We start from the raw sequence: 22,429 nt of genomic DNA, 5'->3' as shown, positions 1-22,429 counted from the left end.
ATAGCAAAAAAACCTTTCAACTTTTAAAAAACCAACCAAGTTGTTGGTCAGTACTAGAAACAGCATCAAGGGTCAACCTTATAAACTAAAATGTAAGTAAGTAAAAAAGTAAAAAATTATTTATTTATGAAATATAACAAAAACATAAAAAATAAAGTGTTTCAGGAGAAAATATTTAAAAACCTCTAAAAGTAGAGGTTGTGGGAATATTTCCCCCCAATTCTAAAAAAATATAAAAATAGAAAGAAAAAATATAAAAATAGAAAGAAAAGGAAAAGGAAAGAAAAGGATAAGGAAAGTTACATATTTATTGTTTACACTATATTTAAATAAGTGGTGGATTGTTAGTATTTTTCGACGATGAACTAACAACTTTTCCGAGCCGGGTCAACCTTTCCGGTCCCAGTTTGTACTGTATTGCAAAGAAAATAGGTAAATAAAGCAGACAATCAATAGGACTAGCCGGTGTAACAAGGTTGACGGGGGCAGACTAGGTTGAATTTACTTTTACTAAAGGGTCAGAGGTGCGTGTGTTATTTCAAAAATAATAAAAATAAAAAAACACTAATTTCGACGAGTAAAATCTTACTTGACCCCAATAATAAAAATTTCATCTTGGTCTAGGATGATAAAAATTAGGTTTTGAATTCATCAAAGTTTCTCAGGACTCATAACAAGCTTATCTTTGTCATGTAGGTATTATACCTTTGCACACAAGATATATAATAATAAATATATAATAACATGATAATAACCTTCCGACAAAGAAAATAGGTTATACATTATACAATACAAGAGGCTCCATTTCAGGTTCTTCAAACTAACCCTTTTTCAGGTATTAGATTATTTATACAACATAAAAAAAATTATTTTGGTAATGCAGAAATTTACTTAGAGGGAAAAAGTTATTTAAAACAAGAAAGTTTAAGAAAGCTTTTTTGTTATAAAACTGCAAAAAGAATATTTATTTCTTGTTTTATAATCATAAACTAAGTTTTCATGTTATTCTGAAAGCTTTTTAACGATAAGTATGATAGAGTACATGACATGTACATAATCTATACCATCTGTATGTTGTACAAAACTTTTAAAGTTTATTATATTTGTGTGTTAGGAGTTGTGAGTTAGTTGTGCGTATGAGTTGTTTAAGGAGTTTGGTGGAAGGAGTTTTGTCTATTGAGTTGTGTGTAAGGAGTTGTGCTTATGGACTAAATATCAATTTATTTTCTCTAAAGAACTCAAAATATAATAAATAAAAGAATTTTCAGCATTCTCCTCGTAGAATCTAAACAAACACAGTTTAACAAGGATCTTATCTTAACAATTATTTCAATCTGATGTTTTTGTAAAGACAATTTGAAAATTTCTATAATCCCCCAAAATGTAATTACTTTGGGCTAACATGACCGTGAGGTAGCACGGGGGGGCTTTTGCAGAAACATCAGATAGAGATAAAAGTGTAACAATGTACTTCATATTTATGATTTAATTATTTTTTCATATTTCGCAAAGAATCCCTGAATGTTTGCATTAATGCAAAATTAATTTTCTTACCGCAATCATATTTTTAGTAACACAGTCAATATATATCTTTAAAATGGTTTAAATTGTTGCAGTTTGTATATAAAGTTGTGGTTTTACAGCTGTGGCTCGGAACTCTTTAAAAATATAAATGTTTTCAGGCAGGTACAAGGTGTCCCAGGAAACATGACAGTTGGTGAATAGTTAAGAATGTCTTTTTCCATAATTTTTTAAGACAATATAAAAATATTATTTGGGAGTCATGTTTTAGTAAAATTAACTTCAAAGTAAATATATTTGAGCAAGATTTTTAACGAAATAAACTGCAAAAAGCCTTAAATATCTAATACAGTATTTGGAAGACGACATTCATAAATATTTACCAATTGTCATGCTTCGTGGGACACCCTGTACATCTAAACTGAAACAACACCATCTCTCTTAATTCTTTTTACCGACGTGATATTTTGAGCATCGTTTTGGGATTTAGGAATTTAAAAGTTTAAGAATCGACAAATAGTTTTTAAAAAGTTTTAAGTACGCCATAAGTTTCATATTTTAAAAAATGAAATGTTCAGGATCAGTATTTGAAGACAAAGGTTTCAAGATAACATTACAAGTAGGACTTTAAAACAATGTTAACATTAATAATGATAACACGACATAACTAAACTATTGTAAAATAAGATCGATATTTCAGCTGACCTTTGAAAAGCTGCTCAGGAGAATATGATTCAGTGAAAAATAAATTAGAGTAAATTTGGGATGCATAAAAACAAGTTTATTTTCTCTTCCTATGTAAAATGGAAACTGGTTGAATTACGAGGTAGCAAAGTCGTAATGTTAGCCTTAGTATTGATTTATCTACCTAGCTCCTGTGTTAAGGATTGATAGGGTTGATTTAATGAAGAAAGCAGCCAGAATCAGAATAGAGACAAGGGTTAGGAAATCAACTCTCATCTCAGCTATTCCTAAAAATACAGCGGAATTCTAGAATGTATTTTTATAGTATTTATTTTGGTTTCATAAAATTTTTTAAAAAATTTTTTCAATGCTGTTTTCTAAAATATTGAAACAACATCAGCCGGTACAACATGTAGTGTACATGCACCCTGTCGTACTGTCCAGTGTAATGTCGACCCTTCACATGTTACTCAACAAGTAGTGTACATGGACCCTGTCGTACTGTCCAGTGTAATGTCGACCCTTCACATGTTACTCAACAAGAAGCCTGGCAAGATCACAGTGCACAATTAATATGAAAATAAAATGTCTACTTTGCACTAATCCATACGGCATTTTTTAAAATACAAATCAACAGAAGTATTCCATCTAAAACTATAAAAAGGGACTGTATGCGTAATTACAAGTGACACTCCATGCAAAGATGGCAATATCCGAGACTTACAACGGTATCCTTGCATGAAACCTTAATCTGATAAAAAAATGTGAAAATATCGTCGCTTTTCTGATTCGAATGCATTATTTTTATGAGTTTCTCCATCGCTTCTCATAAACTATAAGTCCCTTAATTTTGCAGAGAAACCGCAAATAAAAATAAACACTTTCAAGAAAAAAAATTGATATCTAATTCATACTTGATCAGACAACACTTTCAAGGGTACCATTGCTATCTTTGCATTGAGGGTCACTTAAAGTTACGCTTACGATCCTTTTAAGACAGAAAACGCCTTGTTCTTTAGGATTTTTAAAATGTGGCGTGTCATATTGTATATCTTTAAAATTACAAGGCTGGGAATATTGGTTTTTAACACCCCTTGCTAACTTGCGAGAAATCCAGAGATTGAACTGGTGAACTTGATATTCAGTGATTGATAAACTTTCAAGATGGCGGTGCATTGATAAACTTTCAAGATGGCGGGTTTTATTTCTGGAATCTACATCCAAGTCTAAGTCTAGGAATCCTAGACTAATTTGAGATCGGAACTTTTGTGTATATATTGTTAATCATGAACGCCTGATCTCAGTATCAATTTTTTTTAATTTTAAAAATGTTTATATTTGAGGATTAAGGCTTGCTTTCTTAATCAAAATTTATGAACACCACGGGATATCAAAGAAGAATTTGAGCAATCCGTAAATCTGCATTTGAAGGAGATCAGTGCTTGATTTAGAAAATACGTGAAATTTTATCACATTTATCAAGGAATTAAGTCTTTGCCACAAGCTCGGACTTTTAAATCCCAATTTCTTTAAAACCAAATGTCGTAGACCGTAGATATTTCAAACTATGAATTCTGGTGGATCAAACAATGTAAGTTTGAAATATGAAAGGTTTGCATCATCTGGTTGTTGAGAGGTATTATAAAATTGGGATTTGTGGCAAAAACTCAATTCCTTTATCTAATATAAAATAATAAGGTTTAAGGTTACATAGAAAACTTATCAACGCTCAAAAATGCATTTTGATTTTCACATTTTTTAAATATCCTGATCTTTGAATGTAAACTTGTGAATTTTCTTAATTTAGAGTTCGTTGGTAAATTAAAAAAGGGCAAGTGCTTCAATAATGAACTTGTCAATTAAACAAATATAAAATAAATCCTATTTTTCTTCTTCTAACATTATTAGACCTTTATTTTGTATCCCTTGTCTTCCAAGATCATCCATTTTGAAAGATTGGAATTGCGTAATTCTGCGTCACTGGTCTAAGTCTGCTTTAGGTTTGTGTAAAACTAAACATTATTTGCGGGAAACTTTGGCCCCAAGCTCTGCATTTTGGCGTAAAGTACAGAGACGTAATTTTAACAAATTACAGGAGCGCAATCTTTAATGTTTTCTTTCTTAACAATGGGACAAAGTATTCTTTTATACCGGGTCAGAATTATTCAGGATTAGCGATTCTTAGTCTTGTTTAATCAAACTTCCTACCTTTGCCTCTGAGGCTATCGTCTAGTCTAAATTTTAATGAATCTTCTAGACAACCTTCTAGTTTACCTTTTGTTCTATATTAATTCTAGATAACCTTTTATTCTATATTAATTCTAGATAACCTTCTAGTTCACCTTTTATTCTTTATTAATTCTAGATAACCTTCTAGTTTACCTTTTATTCTATATTAATTCTAGATACCCTTCTAGTTTACCTTTTATTCTATATTAATTCTATATAGCCTTCTAGTTTACCTTTTATTCTATATTAATTCTAGATAACCTTCTAGTTCACCTTTTATTCTATATTAATTCTAGATAACCTTCTAGTTTACCTTTTATTCTATATTAATTCTAGATACCCTTCTAGTTTACCTTTAAAGCTATCTGAATTCTAGATAGCCTTCTAGTTTACCTTTTATTCTATATTAATTCTAGATAACCCTCTAGTTTACCTTTTAAGCTATCTTAATTCTAGAAAACCTTCTAGTTTACCTTTTATTCTATATTAATTCTAGATAACCCTCTAGTTTACCTTTTAAGCTATCTTAATTCTAGATAACCTTCTAGTTTACCTTTTAGGCTTTCTTAATTCTAGATAAAATTCTAGTTTACCTTTTATTCTATATTAATTCTAGAATCTAGATAACCTTCTAGTTAACCTTTTAGGCTTTCTTAATTCTAGATAAACTTCTAGTCTACCTTCTAGTCTCTTCTTGACAACCTTCAAGTCTACCTTTTAGTTAACCTTCTAGTTTATATTCTAGTCTACCTTCCCGTCTACCTTCCATTCTACAGTTAAGTCAACCTTCTAGTTTACATTCTAGTCTGTATTCTAGTCTACCATCTAGTCTACCTTCCAGTCTACCTTCTAGTTTTTATTCTAGTCTACCTTCCAGTCTACCTTCCATTCTACAGTAAAGTCCAACTTCTAGTTTACATTCTAGTCTGCATTCTAGTCTACCTTCTAGTCTACCTTCCATTCTACATTTAAGTCTACCTTCTAGTTTACATTCTAGTCTGCATTCTAGTCTACCTTCTAGTCTACCTTCTATTCTACCTTCTAGTTTATGTTCTAGTCTACCTTCCAGTCTACCTTCCATTTTACATTTAAGTCTACCTTCTAGTTTACATTCTAGTCTGTATTTTAGTCTACCTTCTAGTCTACCTTATAGTCTACCTTCTAGTCTACCTTCTAGTTTATATTCTAGTCTGCCTTCCAGTCTACCTTCCATTCTACATTTAAGTCTACCTTTTAGTTTACATTCTAGTCTGCATTATAGTCTACCTTCTAGTCTACCTTCTAGTCTACCTTCTAGTCCACCTTCTAGTTTACATTCTAGTCTAAATTCTAGTCTACGTTCTAGTTTACATTCTAGTCTGCATTATAGTCTACCTTCTAGTCTACCTTCTAGTCTACCTTCTAGTCCACCTTCTAGTTTACATTCTAGTCTAAATTCTAGTCTACGTTCTAATTTACCTTTTAGTTTACCTTCTAGTTTATATTCTAGTCTACCTTCCAGTCTACCTTCCATTCTATATTTAAGTCTACCTTCTAGTTTATATTCTAGTCTACCTTCTAGTCTACCTTATAGTCTAGCTTCTAGTCTACCTTCCACTCTACATTTAAGTCTACCTTCTAGTTTACATTATAGTCTGCATTCTAGTCTACCTTCTAGTCTACCTTCCAGTCTACCTTCCAGTCTACCTTCCAGTCTACCTTCCATTCTACATTTAAGTCTACATTATAGTCTGCCTTCCCGTACCTTCCTCTGTACCTTCTACTTCTAGTCGATCTTCTTATTTTCCTAAACTTACGATAAAATAACATTTAATTTATTAACTTATACAGTGCACTTATCATATACTGAAGGAATAAAAGCAAGTTTAAGCAAATACATATATACAAAAGCCGGAAAAGTTTGAGAATAGAAATATTTTTAAATATTCCAATATTCAAACCCTCCCAGGCGTAATTTTTTTTCATTTGGCAAAGAGAGCTAAAAATTTAAATGAAGAGCAGCGTTCAATTTTGGCAAGAAGATTTGTTTTGATTCAGAATCTGAAACTTCCAATATTGCCGAATAAACATCAATATATCGTGTGAGTTAGAATTTTAGATTTTTTTGTATCTCTTTATCACAGTTGGAGATAGGAAGATAAAGGTTTAACTTGATAATTCATCCTCGGAGTTGTTATCCTGAGATTGATCAATCTCAACCTGGACCTTGAGCGGGTCGGCCTTCTCCTCCGTGTTCAGATCTAGACCGGAACTAGGGATTGGATCAACCTGGATTGCTTCTGGACTAACTATTTCACTGTTTTTATTATCAGGGTTGGAATCTTTAGTATCATCTGCCGGCTCAGGAATATCCTGAAAATTAAGAAATATTGGAATCGTATTCATGGATCATACAAAAAGTATATTTAATATTTATGATCATGTAAAGGAATTGAGACATCGCGATAAACTAAACATTTCTTTCCCCTATATCTTTGCAACATGATGGTGTGAACTTTTAATATTTAAAACTTCAAGATTATTAGAAATATCTACGACATTGGTTTGTAAAGATATGGAATTAGAAAATCAGAGATTGTGGCAAAGACTCAATTTCTTTTTGATGGTTTTTAAAACTTTTTCTTTCACAAACCTGGGGTTTAGGGGATGTTTCTACAATATCATCAGGACCAGGTATACTCCAGGATATATATTCATCAGGAGAATATCCAAATAGATCAAAATCTATCCGATACCTGGAATAGATATGGTCTATATAGAGATACTGTATGGGAGATTAGATTAATAAAAAGATCTCTTTTCGTATCTTTGGCAGCGCTTCTAGAGATTCTGTGGGATGGTACAAAAGGAAAATTTGCAGGACAAAAACAGCGGAGAGTTAAGAAAATTACATCATTTTTCTCAGAAATATTCAAAATTCTATTGATTTTCTATGCCTCTTGTTGAATACTAGCTGATAATTTGATAATTTGAAAAAATAAAAATTTCGATTTTTTTAACCTATGTCACCCCCCAGGCTACCCATGAGTGTCCACAAATAATTCTTGCCTATTCGATCCAGCCGTCACGTTTGGCCGGCCAGAGGGAACACTTCCAGGCTACCCATGAGTGTTGCTATAGGCAACATATATATTTAGATGTGAATGTCTTGTTTTATTATATAGATTACACCACTAAAAATTATCCGCCCCCTCAAAAACGGAACACCCTGCACGTCCCTGTGGTTTATCTACAGTAAATAACCAGAAAACTCCAGAATATGCAGACGAATAAGCATGAGACACAGAAATTATGAAGTGTAAACAGACTCAATTAAATTAATAAGTGATGTATAAGTGTCTCGTAAAACTTTTCGCTTTGTTACAACATCAAAAACACTTAAGTATTGTTATAAAATCGTTTTCCTTTTCCAGAGTTTTCTGGTTATCACTGTATCACCTATCAATTCCATGCATTTCATACCCGGGTAACCCTCCCATTAAAAGAGTAACATTGAAAGGATATTGTCGTTTTTCTATCTTAAAATGTAATTATCTTTCTTCTTGCTTTGCCGCATGAAACTGGCAGCCGCTTTTATAGAAATACAGCAACTGAAAATGATCAATTTTATGTATAGAAAAAGCATGGATATCTCTTGAATGTTTGCTTAGACAAAGACTTACAGGGTTTAAAAGTTCTTTAAATCGGGCATGGGCCTCGCTGAATGAAGGGTCACTTTAGACAGATGAGATTTGGCTTCAATGAGCTTAATAAACAAGGTTGTGAATATGGTTTTGAGTATACCTGGAGTATATTTTTCTAATTATATCTCGATCTACTAAACTATAGTATTCTTTCTCCACTTCAGTAGACGTAGAACTCTACACAATATCCATCCATATCATAATAATAAACATTTTGGTCTATAATAATGTATTGAAAATAAGATAATTATGAAAGAATAATAATAAAATGATAAAAAACTATTGATAATATTAATAATCTTATTGATAATGATAAAAATCTTATTGATCGATAATAATAAAAATCTTACTGATAATGATGAAAATGTTATTGATAATTATAAAAATATTCTTGATAATGTAAAAAATCTTATTGATCGCGCGATAATAATAAAAATTTTACTGATGATGCAAAAAATGTTATTGATAATGATATAAAGTGAGAATGATAAAAATGTTAAAAATGAAGATAAAATCATATTAAATGGATTCCTGAAAGAAATCTTGTGGATCATCCCACTCTTTAGAAAGCCCAGTCTTATTTGCTAGAAGATGTATATCCCAGTACAGCGTCTCAAAATGGCCTGAAAAATAAATGATGAACAGTAATCAATCACCAGTGAAGGAACAAATAATAATAATAATAAATAAATAAATAAATAAGCAATTAATAAATAAACAATGAGCTACAATTAATAAATAATGAATCATGAACCATGCACATTGTACATTGAATGATGAAAATTTGATATACAGTGTTTCCCACTACACATGGCAGTTGATGGACGTCTTTAAGTATAATATTGTATATGCATAAAGTAATTGAAACAGCTGCTTTAGAATATTTTATTGAAAAAAGGTCATAGCACTATTTTGAAAAGTATTTTACATGTTTGTCTAACTATGGAATGCAAATTATATTCATTATTTTAACTGCGCGATTTACTGGAAAAACTAGTTTCAACATCATTTATCTTTAGACTTGAGCCTTATTTTATTCTCAACGGCATCTTAATCTTGACACTAACTTTTCCCCTAATTATTCAAAGCGCGGCCACCATGGTCATTTTTAGATTGTCATGTTGTGTAGAGTACACTGTAACCAGACCTAAGCCGGTACAACACGTACTGTATGTGCATTCAGTCGTACTGTCCAGTCTGGATACCCAGTGTGGAGTCGACCCAGCACGTTTTATGCAACAAATGCAGCCTGGCAAGATGACAAGCTCACCTATGAAGTTGTATTTGATCTGACAAGGAGAGCATCCCATAAAGTATGGAGCCCATTCTTCATCATCGTGTCTAATATCTCGGTTCACGATAAACTCAAGGAACTCGTTAAACCTAACAAACAAACACAAATAATTTACAGTCATATGCAGATATATCAATCAAATAATTGACGACTTTCTGTTGCAGATTTGATTTCAAACAAACGTGTTTTTAGATCTTATATCAGATTTAGATGCTACAATCATTTTGAAAACATTATATTAATATATGGATAGTCATACAGTCGTTATTATATATTAATATAATGAAGACAATTTTTTATTTCAATTTTTATTTCTACCAATCTTTCAAACAGTTTGAATTTACATAAAAATAGAAAATAAGAGAAGCTGTCAATTAAAAGATTCTTTGAATGTTTGCTCGTAAACTTGTAATTTAAAAAAAGGATGTTTAAAATCAAAATCTAATTAGAAAAACCGTCTTCATTGTATTATTTAAACGTCTACCACCGTAACATAGAGACTTAAACCAAAATGAATCGGTAAACAAAAGAATTGATTAATTCACGATAAATTGGAAAAGCTGTTAGATTCTTGGGAACATAATGTCATGACTTAAGGGATAATTTAAAAATATTAAAATACTTCAAACCAACAAAATAATACAGTTTTGACAAAATAAGAATACCCGGCTCAGTGAAAACCATCATCTCTTGGTCTTGTCTATTACAAAACATGGTGGAAAATTTTAAACTGTAAGTTTACCGAGGATATTTAAAGGTTGGACCGGTAATTTTTGCTCTTCTGTAATGCATTACAATTCTTCTTCCGTACTTATTGTAATAATACTCATTAAATTTCTTCTTCTGGATCTAAAATAATTGAATTCATTATTATTATTATTATTAATTATTATTATTAATTTAAATAATACCGAAGGATCCTCCAACTTGTCACGGAACGCACTTAGTAATCTTTGGAACGGGTTCCTCACAAACAGGAACGTTGTACCACTCTGGAACAAAGTTAAAGATTAAAACTGTCTACCAAATTAAAAAGAAATAAAATTAGAAATGGATATCAAACATGAAATAAAAGATGGAAATTGGATATGGAATGTACCATGGATATTGGATATCGAATGAAACATGGATATTGAATATGGAATGAATCATGGATATTGAATATGGAATGTAACATGGATATTGGATATAGAATGAAACATTGATATTGAATATGGAATGAATCATGGATATTGAATATGGAATGAAACATGGATATTGAATATGGAATGACACATGGATATTGAATATCACTACCTCTGTGAACTCTGGATACATATCCCATGAGTCCAGATATCCAAAATCCTTCCTTGCAAGAACAGGAAACGGAATATCCACATCTTTAAGTGCCTCCTTGGTGTACCTAACAAATAATATTTTTTTTATGTTTCTTTTTAAAAAGACGATATAAACTTTTTATAATCATTCAGATTATTCAAAATGGGGTGAAACACTTCGAAAAATGTGACATTGTAAAGATAGTGGCTTATCCATCAGATTAACTGTTTAGACATAAAAGATTGTTTTCTGTGCGATAATACTTAACAAACAAACAAACAAACTTAACAGACAGACAAGCAAAGTATATTTAGATAGATAGATAGCAAAAGTTATTCAATGGATTATAGTGCATTATAGATTCCACAGTCCAAAATTAAGAAAGATGATGAAAACACAACCTGCTTAGATAATAAACGTCCGAATTAGTGAATTAAAATATCATTTTTGTTAAGCTCACGGTTGAATAATACCTTTTCTTGGGAGAGAGAAGAAGCATTTTCTTAAAGATGTAGTTTTGAGCGCTCTTGTAGGAGGGACAGAAGCTTAAGTGGTGTTCCTAAAAATATACTTAACACTCTTATCACCAACGAGACCCATAAAACTGTCGGATAAGAAGACGACGTTTACGCAATCTGACGCATATATCATGTTTTTACAAAGAAAATAAATTTCCTTGGACAAGATAGTTGCGAGAAGTCGATGAGCAACCTTTCACCGTGCTGCCCGTTTCTAATTCTAAATCAGTGGCGGTAGGCAGTTCAGCGACCTTTCCAAAACATTAAATTCCGTCCCCGGGATTTAGGATTTGAACCGGTGGTAGGTAGTTCAGCGACCTCTCCAATTAATTAAATTCCGTCCCCTCAGGATTTGAACCGGTGGTAGGTAGTTCAGCTTCCTCTCCAATTCATTAAATTCCGACCGCGGTATCCAGGATTTGAACCAGTGGTAGGTAGTTCAGCGACATCTCCAATACATTAAATTCCGTCCCTGGGATTCAGGATTTGAACCAGTGGTAGGTAGTTCAGTGACCTCTCCAATTCATTAAATTCGATCTTAGACACATAAATTTCACTAGAAGGGTATCATGTATTTGACGTACAGTCCCGTTTTGCCTCATATAGTCTGTATTTGTACTGTACTGATTGCACTGACTAGTTGAAATTCGGCCTGAAATGAACCTTGGAATGTACCGTGTAGAAGCCTTTAAAAGCTGCCCTGCGTTTAATTGCTTTGTTTCATGTTCGTCCATTGGACTATTTAAAAATAAAAACTTGAGTTTAGAGTCGTCTTCCTATTCCACAGTTTATGAGTCTCACCTCTCCCTGATATTTTTTATAATTTGTTCATTTTAGTTCACTTTCAAAATAAGTTAAAAGGAAGATTTATAAAAAAATTAAATATTTTCTGCATATTCAAAGCTAGCCATGTCAAATTTTCACTAATTTTTTTTGGCGACCCATTATTTTGGGAAAATACCCTTAAATAATCATTCTGGAAAATTATCATTTAAGCAAAAATACAGTTGGGGAAATTTAATTGGGAAGTTAGCTTCTCGATTGAATATTTACCTTGCTGCAAATAAGATTTTGCCAAAGAGGTTTTGTTGGAAGATTCTCGTTCCGGAGAAATTCTTCAAACTCCGTTAGTTCATTCTCATCCCCGTTCTTCTTTTCGTTGATTCTAGTTAAAATGTCTTTTTGCTAGAACTGTGATTAAAGGTAAAACAGAATTTCTCTAAGAATATTTAATAATTACACTTAAAACCCAGGGAATGAACACCCCCTCCCTTGTCAGTCAAAGTTTTACTTTTTTATCTTTTTTTTTGTAAATGCTGAGCATTCAAACTGAACCAACTTAAATAAAACAAACAAACGTAACCCAACTCACCCATAATAAAATACCCCAAACCATCTCAAACTACACATAAAACTAACCCAAAATAAACCAAACTAAGCTAAAAAGGCTTCTTTTTATAAACACATAACTTACTCGCGAGCGTTTCTTTACTGCCGAACCCATTTCTTCTCATTTAAGTAAAAATCTTTAAAAATTAGTTTTGAATATGACCCGGGGGCAAACTCAGTCGATAGGGGAATGACACTCCTGTAAACACATATCAGATATTATTTCAGATTATTTAAGAATTCCTCAAAATGTATGATCCATTTAGAGTTTGACGAGTTTGACAGGTTTGACACCTAGGTTTTGAATAGTTTTGAAAACTAACAAGCAAACAAGATTGAAGGGATAAGATTGAGAAGATATTGGTTCTAAACCAAACAAAGAGAAAAAGAGAAAGTTTTTTGAAGCGTGAACTTTGAAATATATTTTTTAACCGATTATTCATTGTTATTGTTCAGGAATATTATAAAAGTTTGAACATATATTTGGGATTAATAATAGTTAAAATACAGGATTTTAAGTTCATTTCATTTTTTTGTTCAACCACAAAGCATGAGATATTACAAATAAGCAATCACAATTTACTATGCAGCTTGGACCCGCTTAACCAAGGTAGGTTGTTTTGAGTGGTTGGCTTTAAGTTAGTAAACGATACGGAATATAATTGGTTACACACATCAAATTATGTTTTTGGATAGGTAAGGAGTTGATTGGAAGGAAGTTGATTGTTTTTACGTGATCGTTGGTAATCTGTAGATTTGAAGGTTTGAACTAAAATTCACTAGTTCCAAGAATATTATGGCATTGGTTGAAATTACATTGAAAATAAAATTAAGTGATGTTTGTAAATATTAATAAAATCATATTTCAAAGCTAGACCCTGTATTTTAAAAACTTAAATTCCTCAGTATTTAAGCTGAAAACCCAGCTTTTGACACATATGAAGGATTCCTAAATTGGTTAACAGTCCCATTATAAATAAAGCATTTTACCTGGCGCAGCCATCTTGCAGAGTCTGAATTCTCTTTCTCTGTTCCTGTTCTAGTATAGACAGAGCAGGAGCAGGAGCAGGAGTTGTAGTTGTTGTACTTGCTGGAGGAGGGGTTGTAATCTTGGTTTTACCTTGATTTCCAGGTTTAGGATGATATTTAGGTATATTCTAATAATGATCATTTATATTGACTAAAAAGTGAATATGTATGTTGAATTCAATGATTGATTTCAGATATAATATATTTTCTTTGATAATTTAATTAAAAACAAATGATCACTTTCCTTGTCTACGTATTTGATAACTTTCTGAACTTTATCAACTCCGTAGCCTATATGCTGGTTTCTAGAGAACCGATATTTTGCACCCCCAAACCTACTAATCAGTCCCTAAATAGAGAATACGTTGATAGATCAGATCAACCAACTAATCAGCATCTAAATAGAGAATAAGTTGATAAATCAGATAAGCCAACTAATCAAGCCCTAAATAGAGAATACGTTGATAGATCAGATCAACCAAATAATCAGCCCCCTAAATAGATAATATGTTGATAAATTAGATCAACCAACTAATGAGCCCCTAAATAGAGAATACGTTGATAAATCAGATCAGCCATCTAATCAGCCCCCTCAATAGAGAATACGCTGATAGATCAAATCAGTCAACTAATCAGCCCCTAAATAGAGAATACGTTGATAAATTAGATCAGCCAACAAATCAGTCCCTAAATAGATAATACGTTGATAAATCAGATCAGTTAAATAATCAGCCCCTAAATAGAGAATACGTTGATAAATCAGATCAGCCAAATAATCAGCCCCCTAAATAGAGAATACGTTGATAAATCAGATCAGCCAACTAATCAGACCCTAAATAGATAATACGCTGATATATAGCTAACTAATCAGCCATAAACAGAGAATGCGATGATACATAGCCAACTAATCAGCCATAAACAGAGAATGCGTTGATATATAGCCAACTAATCAATCATAAGCAGAGAAGACGATGATATATAGCCAACTAATCAGTCATAAACAGAGAATGCATTGATATATCCAAATAATCAGCAAAAAACATAAAAAAAACGTTGGTATGTAGCCAACTAATCAGCCATAAGTAGAGAATATGTTAATATCTAGCCTACTAATCAGTCATAAACATAAAATATGTTTATATGTAGCCAACTAATCAGCCATAAATAGAGAATATGTTAATATCTAGCCTACTAACAAGTCATAAACAGAAAATACGTTGACATCCAGCCAACGAATCAGCAATAAACAGAGAATTTGTTAGTTTCTAGCCAAATAATAAGACATAAACAGATAATACGCTATTTCCAGCCGAATAATCAGCCATAAACAGAGAATATGTTGATAAATAGCCAACGAATCAGCCATAAATAGATAACACTTTGATATCTAGCCAGCTAATCAGTCCATAAATAGAGAATACGTTAATATCAAGCCTACTAATCAATTAAAAGTAGTAAATACGTTAATGTCTTGTAAAGTAATCAGCTACTAAACAGAGTATGTATGTTAATTTCTAGACAAATAATCAATCACTAAAATATCAAAACCTTTATACTTGAATAACCTGTCCCTCATTAACCCCTCAATGTCGTTTTTTGTCGTTTTATTTCTTAAATTAACGAAGATATGTCAAGAGACAATTATTTTATAAAAGAATTAAATAACCTACAAAGATTTTCAATGTCCATGTATTAATATTAGAATACTAAAGAAGGTATTTATATAAAACAGATAAAATTTTGCAAACAGAGCAATGTACATTGTACAATCATCGTTAATCATTGACATGTTAAGAGAAAATTAACTTTTAGTAAATCTCCCCCCCCCCCATATTTAAAGGGAGTAATTAAACCCATACCTGTCCCACTAGATGAAAAACTGCTATCAGAGCTACTGCTTGAACTATTGTAGGAAATGCTTTAGCGACCCTTCTCAAAAATCCGGGAAGAACCATTTTTATATATCACAGGTTTATCAGTTCATTCTGTCTCTATCATATGGGAAAGTGCACTGACTGCCTGTAGCCTGAAAATCAAGCAGTAGACCTGTTTTCTTTTACAAGTCAGGTCAAATGTGGCCTTTTATCGCTTTTTGAATATTGTGTCTACTGTTTAACATAAAAATGTATTTTTCTCTTTATTCCATTATTAGAATTGATTCGGGTCCGGATAGATTTTCGTAATACGTTGTGTAAAATTAACAAATCCCGGTAAACCCCCCAAGCCCCCCCCCTTCTCCCAAAGCACCGGTGGTATTACAGTTATAAACCAAAGAGGCAGGAGAAATCTTAACTATAGGAGAGTACAGAGTGAACCGCTCGTAACAGGGTTTAGCAGACTCACACTATACTCAATAGCTTACAGTATAAACAACCCAACAAAGTAACAAATTGTACATACACAAGGTGTACATGGGTAATGTGCATACTGCTTAATATGCAAGAAAATTTGCACAACGTGTAACAGGGTACACGATCTAAGATGAGATTGTTTCGAAAATGTAAACTGTACGTGTTTCTTCTTCTGTTTTATGGATTTCTGGCATCCATTTTTCTCCTTCACGGTCAGTTGTACACACAGGTGTAGTATTTGTACCGTACATAGGGGTGTTAATTGTTTTGGTTCATTTTCAGAAGAAAAAAATTAAACTTTTAAGATTTCAAAACTATATTCTGTTAAAGTTTGCTGTTATTGAACATTACAATGTCTTTATCCTTGAATACTTGAAAAACGCTCCAAAAACGACGTTATAACGTACTTTCGTTTTTACATCGTTTTTGGATCTTTTTTTGTATATATCTTCTGTCAAGGTCTAAATATGACATTGACATTTTACGGTTACACTATGCCATTTTTTGACTCTTAAACTATTGACAAAAAACGAAACAAAGCTAACTGAATGCACATCGCACACCACTGGAACTATTTATAAAATATAATTTTTGTGTATCGTTAAAATAAAATAATAAAATGACTCATTTTTTTGGATTTTAAGATTTGAGATCTCATGTTTTATTAAATATTTGATGAATTGACTAGTTTTTAAAAAATATTTTAAAGCTTCAGGATTTAAAGACCCCCCCCTCCTCCTCTTTTTTTAAACGATTACAGCGTCTTCTGAATAAGATGATTATTTTAGAATGATAATTACGAAGTGCCTGATTGGGATGAGCGGGTTCGAAAAGTAGGATCTGTTTGTAACAATACTCCAGTTCTCCTTCCTTCTCCACCCCAGCTTCAACAAACGGTACATCTATCTATACACACTTGTAGTCTCTGTTTGTTTGTTCAATCTAGTATCTAGTATCTAGTATGTAGTATCTAGATGCTAGCATCTAGTATCTAGTATCTAGTATCTAGTATCTAGTATCTAGTATCTAGTATCTGGTATCTGGTATCTAGTATCTAGTATCTAGTATCTAGCATCTAGTATCTGGTATCTGGTATCTAGTATCTCCTCAAACTATATTTTCTAATCCTTACATCTTGGCGATCTGATGAATTTATAGACCTTTGATATTTCAAGCTATCATTTCTGCGGGGGAAAATAGTCCGATCTTGAAAAATTAAAGGTTTAGCAATGCCGATTTACAACGGTACCCTTAAAAACTTTGATTTGATCGAGTAGGAAATAGATATTAATGATTATAATTTTGAAAACTGATTATTTTCCATTGTGGTTTCTCTGCAAAAGTTACTTGCGCATTTCTTTTTTAATATTTCTTTTTGAATATTGGTTTTAACAAATTTTATTACAAAATTGTATAAATAATCATATTATAGCAGCTGCTGGTCTCTTGATATCTCTATTTTTCTTAAAATCTTCATTTTTGTTGTTCTTGTTTTGCATCATTAGCTATTTGTACTTGCGCATTTCTACCCAACATAGGAATTAACTGAATTAAACACTTTTAAACCCAGAAGAACGAAGGTATCTTCCACATTATTGATCAAATATATAAAGGCTTCAAGGGTACTTAGAGTTTTTTGAATCAGGCATTGTCATCTTTGCATGGAAGGTCACTTAAATTTACGCTTACAGTCCCTTTGTCCTATAAAACAGAATTCAATAATAAACCAAAACATTGTACAGTGAAACCCTTATTAACGAATACATCGAAGAATTCATCAAATGTTGTATTCTTCACTTTCTGATAATGGAATGTTGCAGATATTTAGTTTTTAATTAAATGATTATATGGAACTCTTTAAAACTGTTCTTGTATATTAATGGCTATTTATTTATTTTCGCAAATACTGAAATTTACGAAATATAGTATAAAACTCATTGAAAAATTGTCAAGACGACTTTTGATAAATTCTTCCGATGTATTCGTTATTAAGGGTTTCACTGTATAACATTTCAATATGCAATAAATGAAAACGGAAAATCTATAAATATCTATCTATGAATATTAAATATTCAATATCTATGTAACTCAAAATTATCCATTGAAGTCGGTAAATATCTATAAATAAGAAAATATCATTAGATTATCAAAAATATCTAATAATATTCATGAATAGTCTCTTTAACAATTTAATTTTCCAGGATTTACCTCAACCATTGAAGAAACATTTTCTTAATTTATTTGGCAACGATCTGGTGTTAAATATTGCCAGGTAACATAAATTATAAATAGATAACCATCTAGATTCTTTCGAAAATTAAATATTTGTTTTAGAAACACCGTAAAAATGTATTTTTAATTAATGGATTGAAACTCTGCTAGGCTCTAAATACCGGCTCTGAACCTTGACTGGTGTTTATTAAACCTACTATATCTAGAATACCAGCTCTGAACCTGGACTGGTGTTTATTAAACCTATTATATCTAGAATACCAGCTCTGAACCTGGACTGGTGTTTATTAAACCTACTTTATCTAGAATACCAGCTCTGAACCTGGACTGGTGTTTATTAAACCTATTATATCTAGAATACCAGCTCTGAACCTGGATTGGTGTTTATTAAACCTATTATATCTAGTATACCAGCTCTGAACCTGGACTGGTGTTTATTAAACCTACTTTATCTAGAATACCAGCTCTGAACCTGGACTGGTGTTTATTAAACCTATTATATCTAGAATACCAGCTCTGAACCTGGATTGGTGTTTATTAAACCTATTATATCTAAATACCAGCTCTGAACCTGGATTGGTGTTTATTAAACCTATTATATCTAGAATACCAGCTCTGAACCTGGATTGGTGTTTATTAAACCTATTATCTCTAGAATACCAGCTCTGAACCTGGATTGGTGTTTGGTTCCAAAGGTTGCCTCCACCTCTCTCTCTAAACTGTTCCTACCTTATCTACCAGAAACAGAGGAGATCCCCGCCCCTTTTATACAGAAGGAGGTGTGGCAGAAGGCGGGGCATCTGACGCTAGAACAATTTAATTCGGGTCAAAATTCAAGGTACAGAAAAATAAGTTTTAAATTGTTGTCTGCAATTTTTACCTTCTAGACGGATATTTAACATATGTTGTTTTTAATATCAAATGATAACAAAAAATACCTTTAATATATACTATATAGGGCAAACCACATTTCTAGCAGAAACTTAAATATTGGAAACAATTATGTAGACTTTTGTATTTTTAATCTCAAGTTATCTTATAATTAAGAAAAGAATTTAATTTTTATTGAAATGCTTTGCACTCTAAATAAACTAATAATAAGTAAAATTTTCAGTAAACTTCACAATATTTAAGATTTTTGATTTCCCGGCATCCATTCGCCCGAATCAGTTCAGCTTACAGAAACAAGTTGGAGGATAGAACTAGATCTCATGATGGAAACTACTTTTTCAATACCTACTCTAAACAGATTATAAAGTGAGTTATATCTCTTTTTAAATACCTACACTGAACAGATTATAAAGTGAGTTATCATCTCTTTTTCAATACCTACTCTAAACAGATTATAAAGTGAGTTATATCCCTTTTTCAATACATACTCTAAACAGATTATACATTGAGTTATCATCTCTTTTTCAATACCTACTCTAAACAGATTATAAAGTGAGTTATATCTCTTTTTCAATACCTACTCTAAACAGATTATACAGTAAATTATATCTCTTTTTAAATACCTACTCTAAACAGATTATTCAGTGAGTTTTATCTCTTTTTCAATACCTACTCTAAACAGATTATTCAGTGAGTTATATCACTTTTTCAATACCTACTCTAAACAGATTATACAGTGAGTTATCATCTCTTTTTTTGATACCTGGCCTACTCTAAACAGATTATAAAGTGAATTATATCTCTTTTTTAATACCTACTCTAAACAGATTATACATGGAGTTATCATTTCTTTTTCAATACCTACTCTAAACAGATTATAAAGTGAGTTATATCTCTTTTTCAATACTTACTCTAAACAGATTATTCATTTACATTTTTAATGCAGAGTTTGAGTTTGAAGAATAGGGAAAAGTATTTGAACCACGTAGACTAAGTTCAACCACTTATTTTGTGCGCCGCCTGTACACGTTAAGTGATTTACCCTAGTATACGTACAGGGTTACCCACAAAGGATGAGACTGTAAAGACGACTGATACTTTAAAGATATGACGATCTCAAGGTTAAGTTAAGTCTCCTGTCTAGGATAAAGTCTAAAAATGGCTGGCTAAATTATATGGCAAGAAAAAACGCAATTTCACAGTTGTTGGGAATCATTAATATTAGGAAACAGACAGTATAAATTTCGTACAGTCGTATCTGAAGTCTCATCCTTTCTGCGTAACCCTGTAGTTCTTCTACTTCTCCTTATTCATAGAATTTGTCCCCAGAATATGTATAATTAAGCATTATTAGGATCGATGAACCCTGAGCTAAAAACTTTGAAATCATGATCAATGCTTGATCTCCTCTTTATATTAATCTTAAGAGTATTTTAATCTTTAGTTTTTTCCCGAAATGTGTCTAAAATTCAACCAATCAGAGTGGCGTATGTAGAATCTCGAACAGCCAATAAGAAGCCGGTAAATTTTTAATTGGTCGGAATCCGGTAGGGATATCCAAAAAGAGGGGAAAATTGATCGGATTAAGCCTAAATCAAAAGTGTCCACAATGGATATTCAGCTCTTATTTGATGTTTTAAGGAAAAGGTTGAATATTTATAGATTTCAAATTTAGACTGAGTCGAGGGACAGTATCAGATGATTCTCCGGAACCTAGTTTCCCCGAGTTTATCAAGTTTATCTTAAACTCAGAGATTTACGATGACGATGAGCACTGGCAACCCGTCTCACTTAGATGCAGGTATAGATAGATAGATAGTAGATGGTGTCCCAATAAACATGGGAATTGAGAGATTTGAATTCCGATATTTAATGCTTGGCAAAGAAAGTAAAAAACGAGGCTGTGCGGCTGACAAGCTTTTTATAACATGGTCTACCTTTCTTGTATCTTAAAATTTGACGAATATATTAGATATTTAGACAATTTTGATTTATCAAAAAATTAAAAGAAAATGAGTCTTTGCAACAAACTCCAATGTTCCAATCCCTTTATCTTAGCCAACTGATGTTGTAAACCTTTAATGTTTCAAACTTAGATTAGTTGATCTGACAGAATGCCTAGTTTGAAATATCTAAGGTCTCCGATATTTGGGTTGCAGAGGTATAGGGATTAGAAAATCAGAGTTTGTGGCAAAGACTCAATTCCTTTGTACAAATTTTGAAGATACAAAAATGGTAGACCTCATTTTAAAAATCTCAAGACCAGGCGTTTTCGATGTTGGAGATTTAAGCTGGAATACTGCAATTATTGTGTTTATGAAAAAATGCCGCATGAATTGAAGACGATACAAAAGTCGTCATTCAATTCCCATGTTTATTGGGACACCCTGAACATGGTACACACGGATGTAACGGTTCTGTTCTTATCCGAGAGAAGTGTAACTTTCGATCACAATTTGATCTATGAAACGTATTCTTTTCGCCTTTTCTTTTTTATTACTTTTGCGTTCTAAACGAAAAAGTATAAAAAGACAATTAACTCCGTAATTGAAATCGAGGTTTCGTGAGATGAGTTGGCTGAGTGTCTATCACTGTCTATGAGGTGTTGATGGTACTTGGTACACGCGGATTATGCGGCCTAGTCCTTATCCCAGAGAAGTGGGATTTTAGTTCCAGATTTTATCTATGAAAGTGAAACACAGTCTTTTCTCCCTAACTCTTTTATTACTTTTTGTCGGCATATGCGTTTTTAACGAAAAAGAAGGAAAAGACAAGTAAGTTTAAAGATTATTAAAATATAGACGAACACGTGGTTGAATTCAGAATTTTTGTTTCATTTATTTAACCCTGCAGCTGTGAACTTTTTTCTTTCCTTGCTAAATTAATTTTTAAAAAATTATTTAAACATTTAACCAAATTCAAATATTTTCAAGTCGTCATTCAAGTCTCATTATATGTTTTTTTTAATATTTTGATTTTGAACAAAAAGGGCTTAACCCGGAAAAAACAATATTCTTAATATCACACAGACTCAGCGCAGATATTTTGTCGCTTCCGATTAGCTGTATGTATAAAATGCCTTATTTTTCACATTAGCTTTATGTGAGGTAAATAGAAGGTAGTTAATGTAGTAATAATTTAAATTTTAAAAATAAAGATGTGTATTGATTTGTATATAAATGGTAGAACTCAGGGTAGTGGGGAATTGAAAATAAATTCTTGAATAAATGTTGATAAAAAAGTTTCAACTTGTCGGTGGTAGTGAGGGTAGTGGGGAATTGAAAAATAAAT

General features: G+C 31.9%; 2 protein-coding genes and 1 long non-coding RNA gene across 5 annotated transcripts in view; 1 reads left to right on the top strand and 2 right to left on the bottom strand.

The window, feature by feature from the left end:
• Positions 1 to 433: 433 nt before the first annotated feature.
• Positions 434 to 4,245, bottom strand: LOC111695562 (uncharacterized). Its single transcript, XR_002763896.1, has 3 exons — positions 4,116 to 4,245; positions 2,390 to 2,492; positions 434 to 1,285 (listed from the first exon to the last, which is right to left on the bottom strand). It is a non-coding gene; the product is annotated as an uncharacterized LOC111695562 (long non-coding RNA).
• A 1,987-nt stretch (positions 4,246 to 6,232) lies between these two features.
• LOC111695559 (carbohydrate sulfotransferase 13) lies at positions 6,233 to 15,704 on the bottom strand. The gene is made up of 13 exons (XM_023464924.1): positions 15,524 to 15,704; positions 13,909 to 14,013; positions 13,626 to 13,792; positions 12,300 to 12,411; positions 11,202 to 11,287; positions 10,708 to 10,813; positions 10,323 to 10,403; positions 10,154 to 10,260; positions 9,388 to 9,500; positions 8,649 to 8,740; positions 8,218 to 8,294; positions 7,067 to 7,169; positions 6,233 to 6,786 (listed from the first exon to the last, which is right to left on the bottom strand). The coding sequence occupies exons 1-13, from the start codon at positions 15,617 to 15,619 to the stop codon at positions 6,580 to 6,582; spliced, it is 1,452 nt and encodes a 483-aa protein (XP_023320692.1). The 5' UTR covers positions 15,620 to 15,704; the 3' UTR covers positions 6,233 to 6,579.
• Positions 15,705 to 15,972: 268 nt separating this feature from the next.
• The window catches only part of LOC111695561 (carbohydrate sulfotransferase 11), an 8,886-nt gene continuing 2,429 nt past the window's right edge, over positions 15,973 to 22,429 (top strand). For all 3 annotated transcript variants that reach the window (XR_002763894.1, XR_002763895.1, XM_023464925.1), the window contains exons 1-6: positions 15,973 to 16,244; positions 16,804 to 16,911; positions 18,217 to 18,287; positions 18,903 to 19,085; positions 19,382 to 19,504; positions 20,814 to 20,939. Coding sequence is in view for 1 of the 3 variants with exons in the window: in XM_023464925.1 (XP_023320693.1) it covers positions 16,146 to 16,244; positions 16,804 to 16,911; positions 18,217 to 18,287; positions 18,903 to 19,085; positions 19,382 to 19,504; positions 20,814 to 20,939 (710 nt within the window). In the remaining 2 variants the exon portion in view is untranslated. The remainder of the gene's footprint in view (positions 16,245 to 16,803; positions 16,912 to 18,216; positions 18,288 to 18,902; positions 19,086 to 19,381; positions 19,505 to 20,813; positions 20,940 to 22,429) is intronic.

The sequence above is a fragment of the Eurytemora carolleeae genome, unplaced genomic scaffold (genome assembly GCF_000591075.1).
Source record: "Eurytemora carolleeae unplaced genomic scaffold, Eaff_2.0 scaffold207, whole genome shotgun sequence".
Lineage (NCBI taxonomy): Eukaryota > Metazoa > Arthropoda > Copepoda > Calanoida > Temoridae > Eurytemora > Eurytemora carolleeae.
Note: the sequence above shows the minus strand (reverse complement) of the source record. Positions and strands in the feature narration are given on the sequence as shown.

What these genes read in the sequence shown, in the direction of transcription:
- LOC111695559 (XM_023464924.1), bottom strand. Translation starts at nt 15,619, where the DNA reads ATGGTTCTTCCCGGATTTTTGAGAAGGGTCGCTAAAGCATTTCCTACA. An exon ending in TTTTTCATCTAGTGGGACAG is followed by an intron (nt 14,014 to 15,523) that starts GTATGGGTTTAA and finishes TTCTCTATTTAG; the next exon opens with GGACTGATTAGTAGGTTTGG. An exon ending in TTATCAAATACGTAGACAAG is followed by an intron (nt 13,793 to 13,908) that starts GAAAGTGATCAT and finishes GATCATTATTAG; the next exon opens with AATATACCTAAATATCATCC.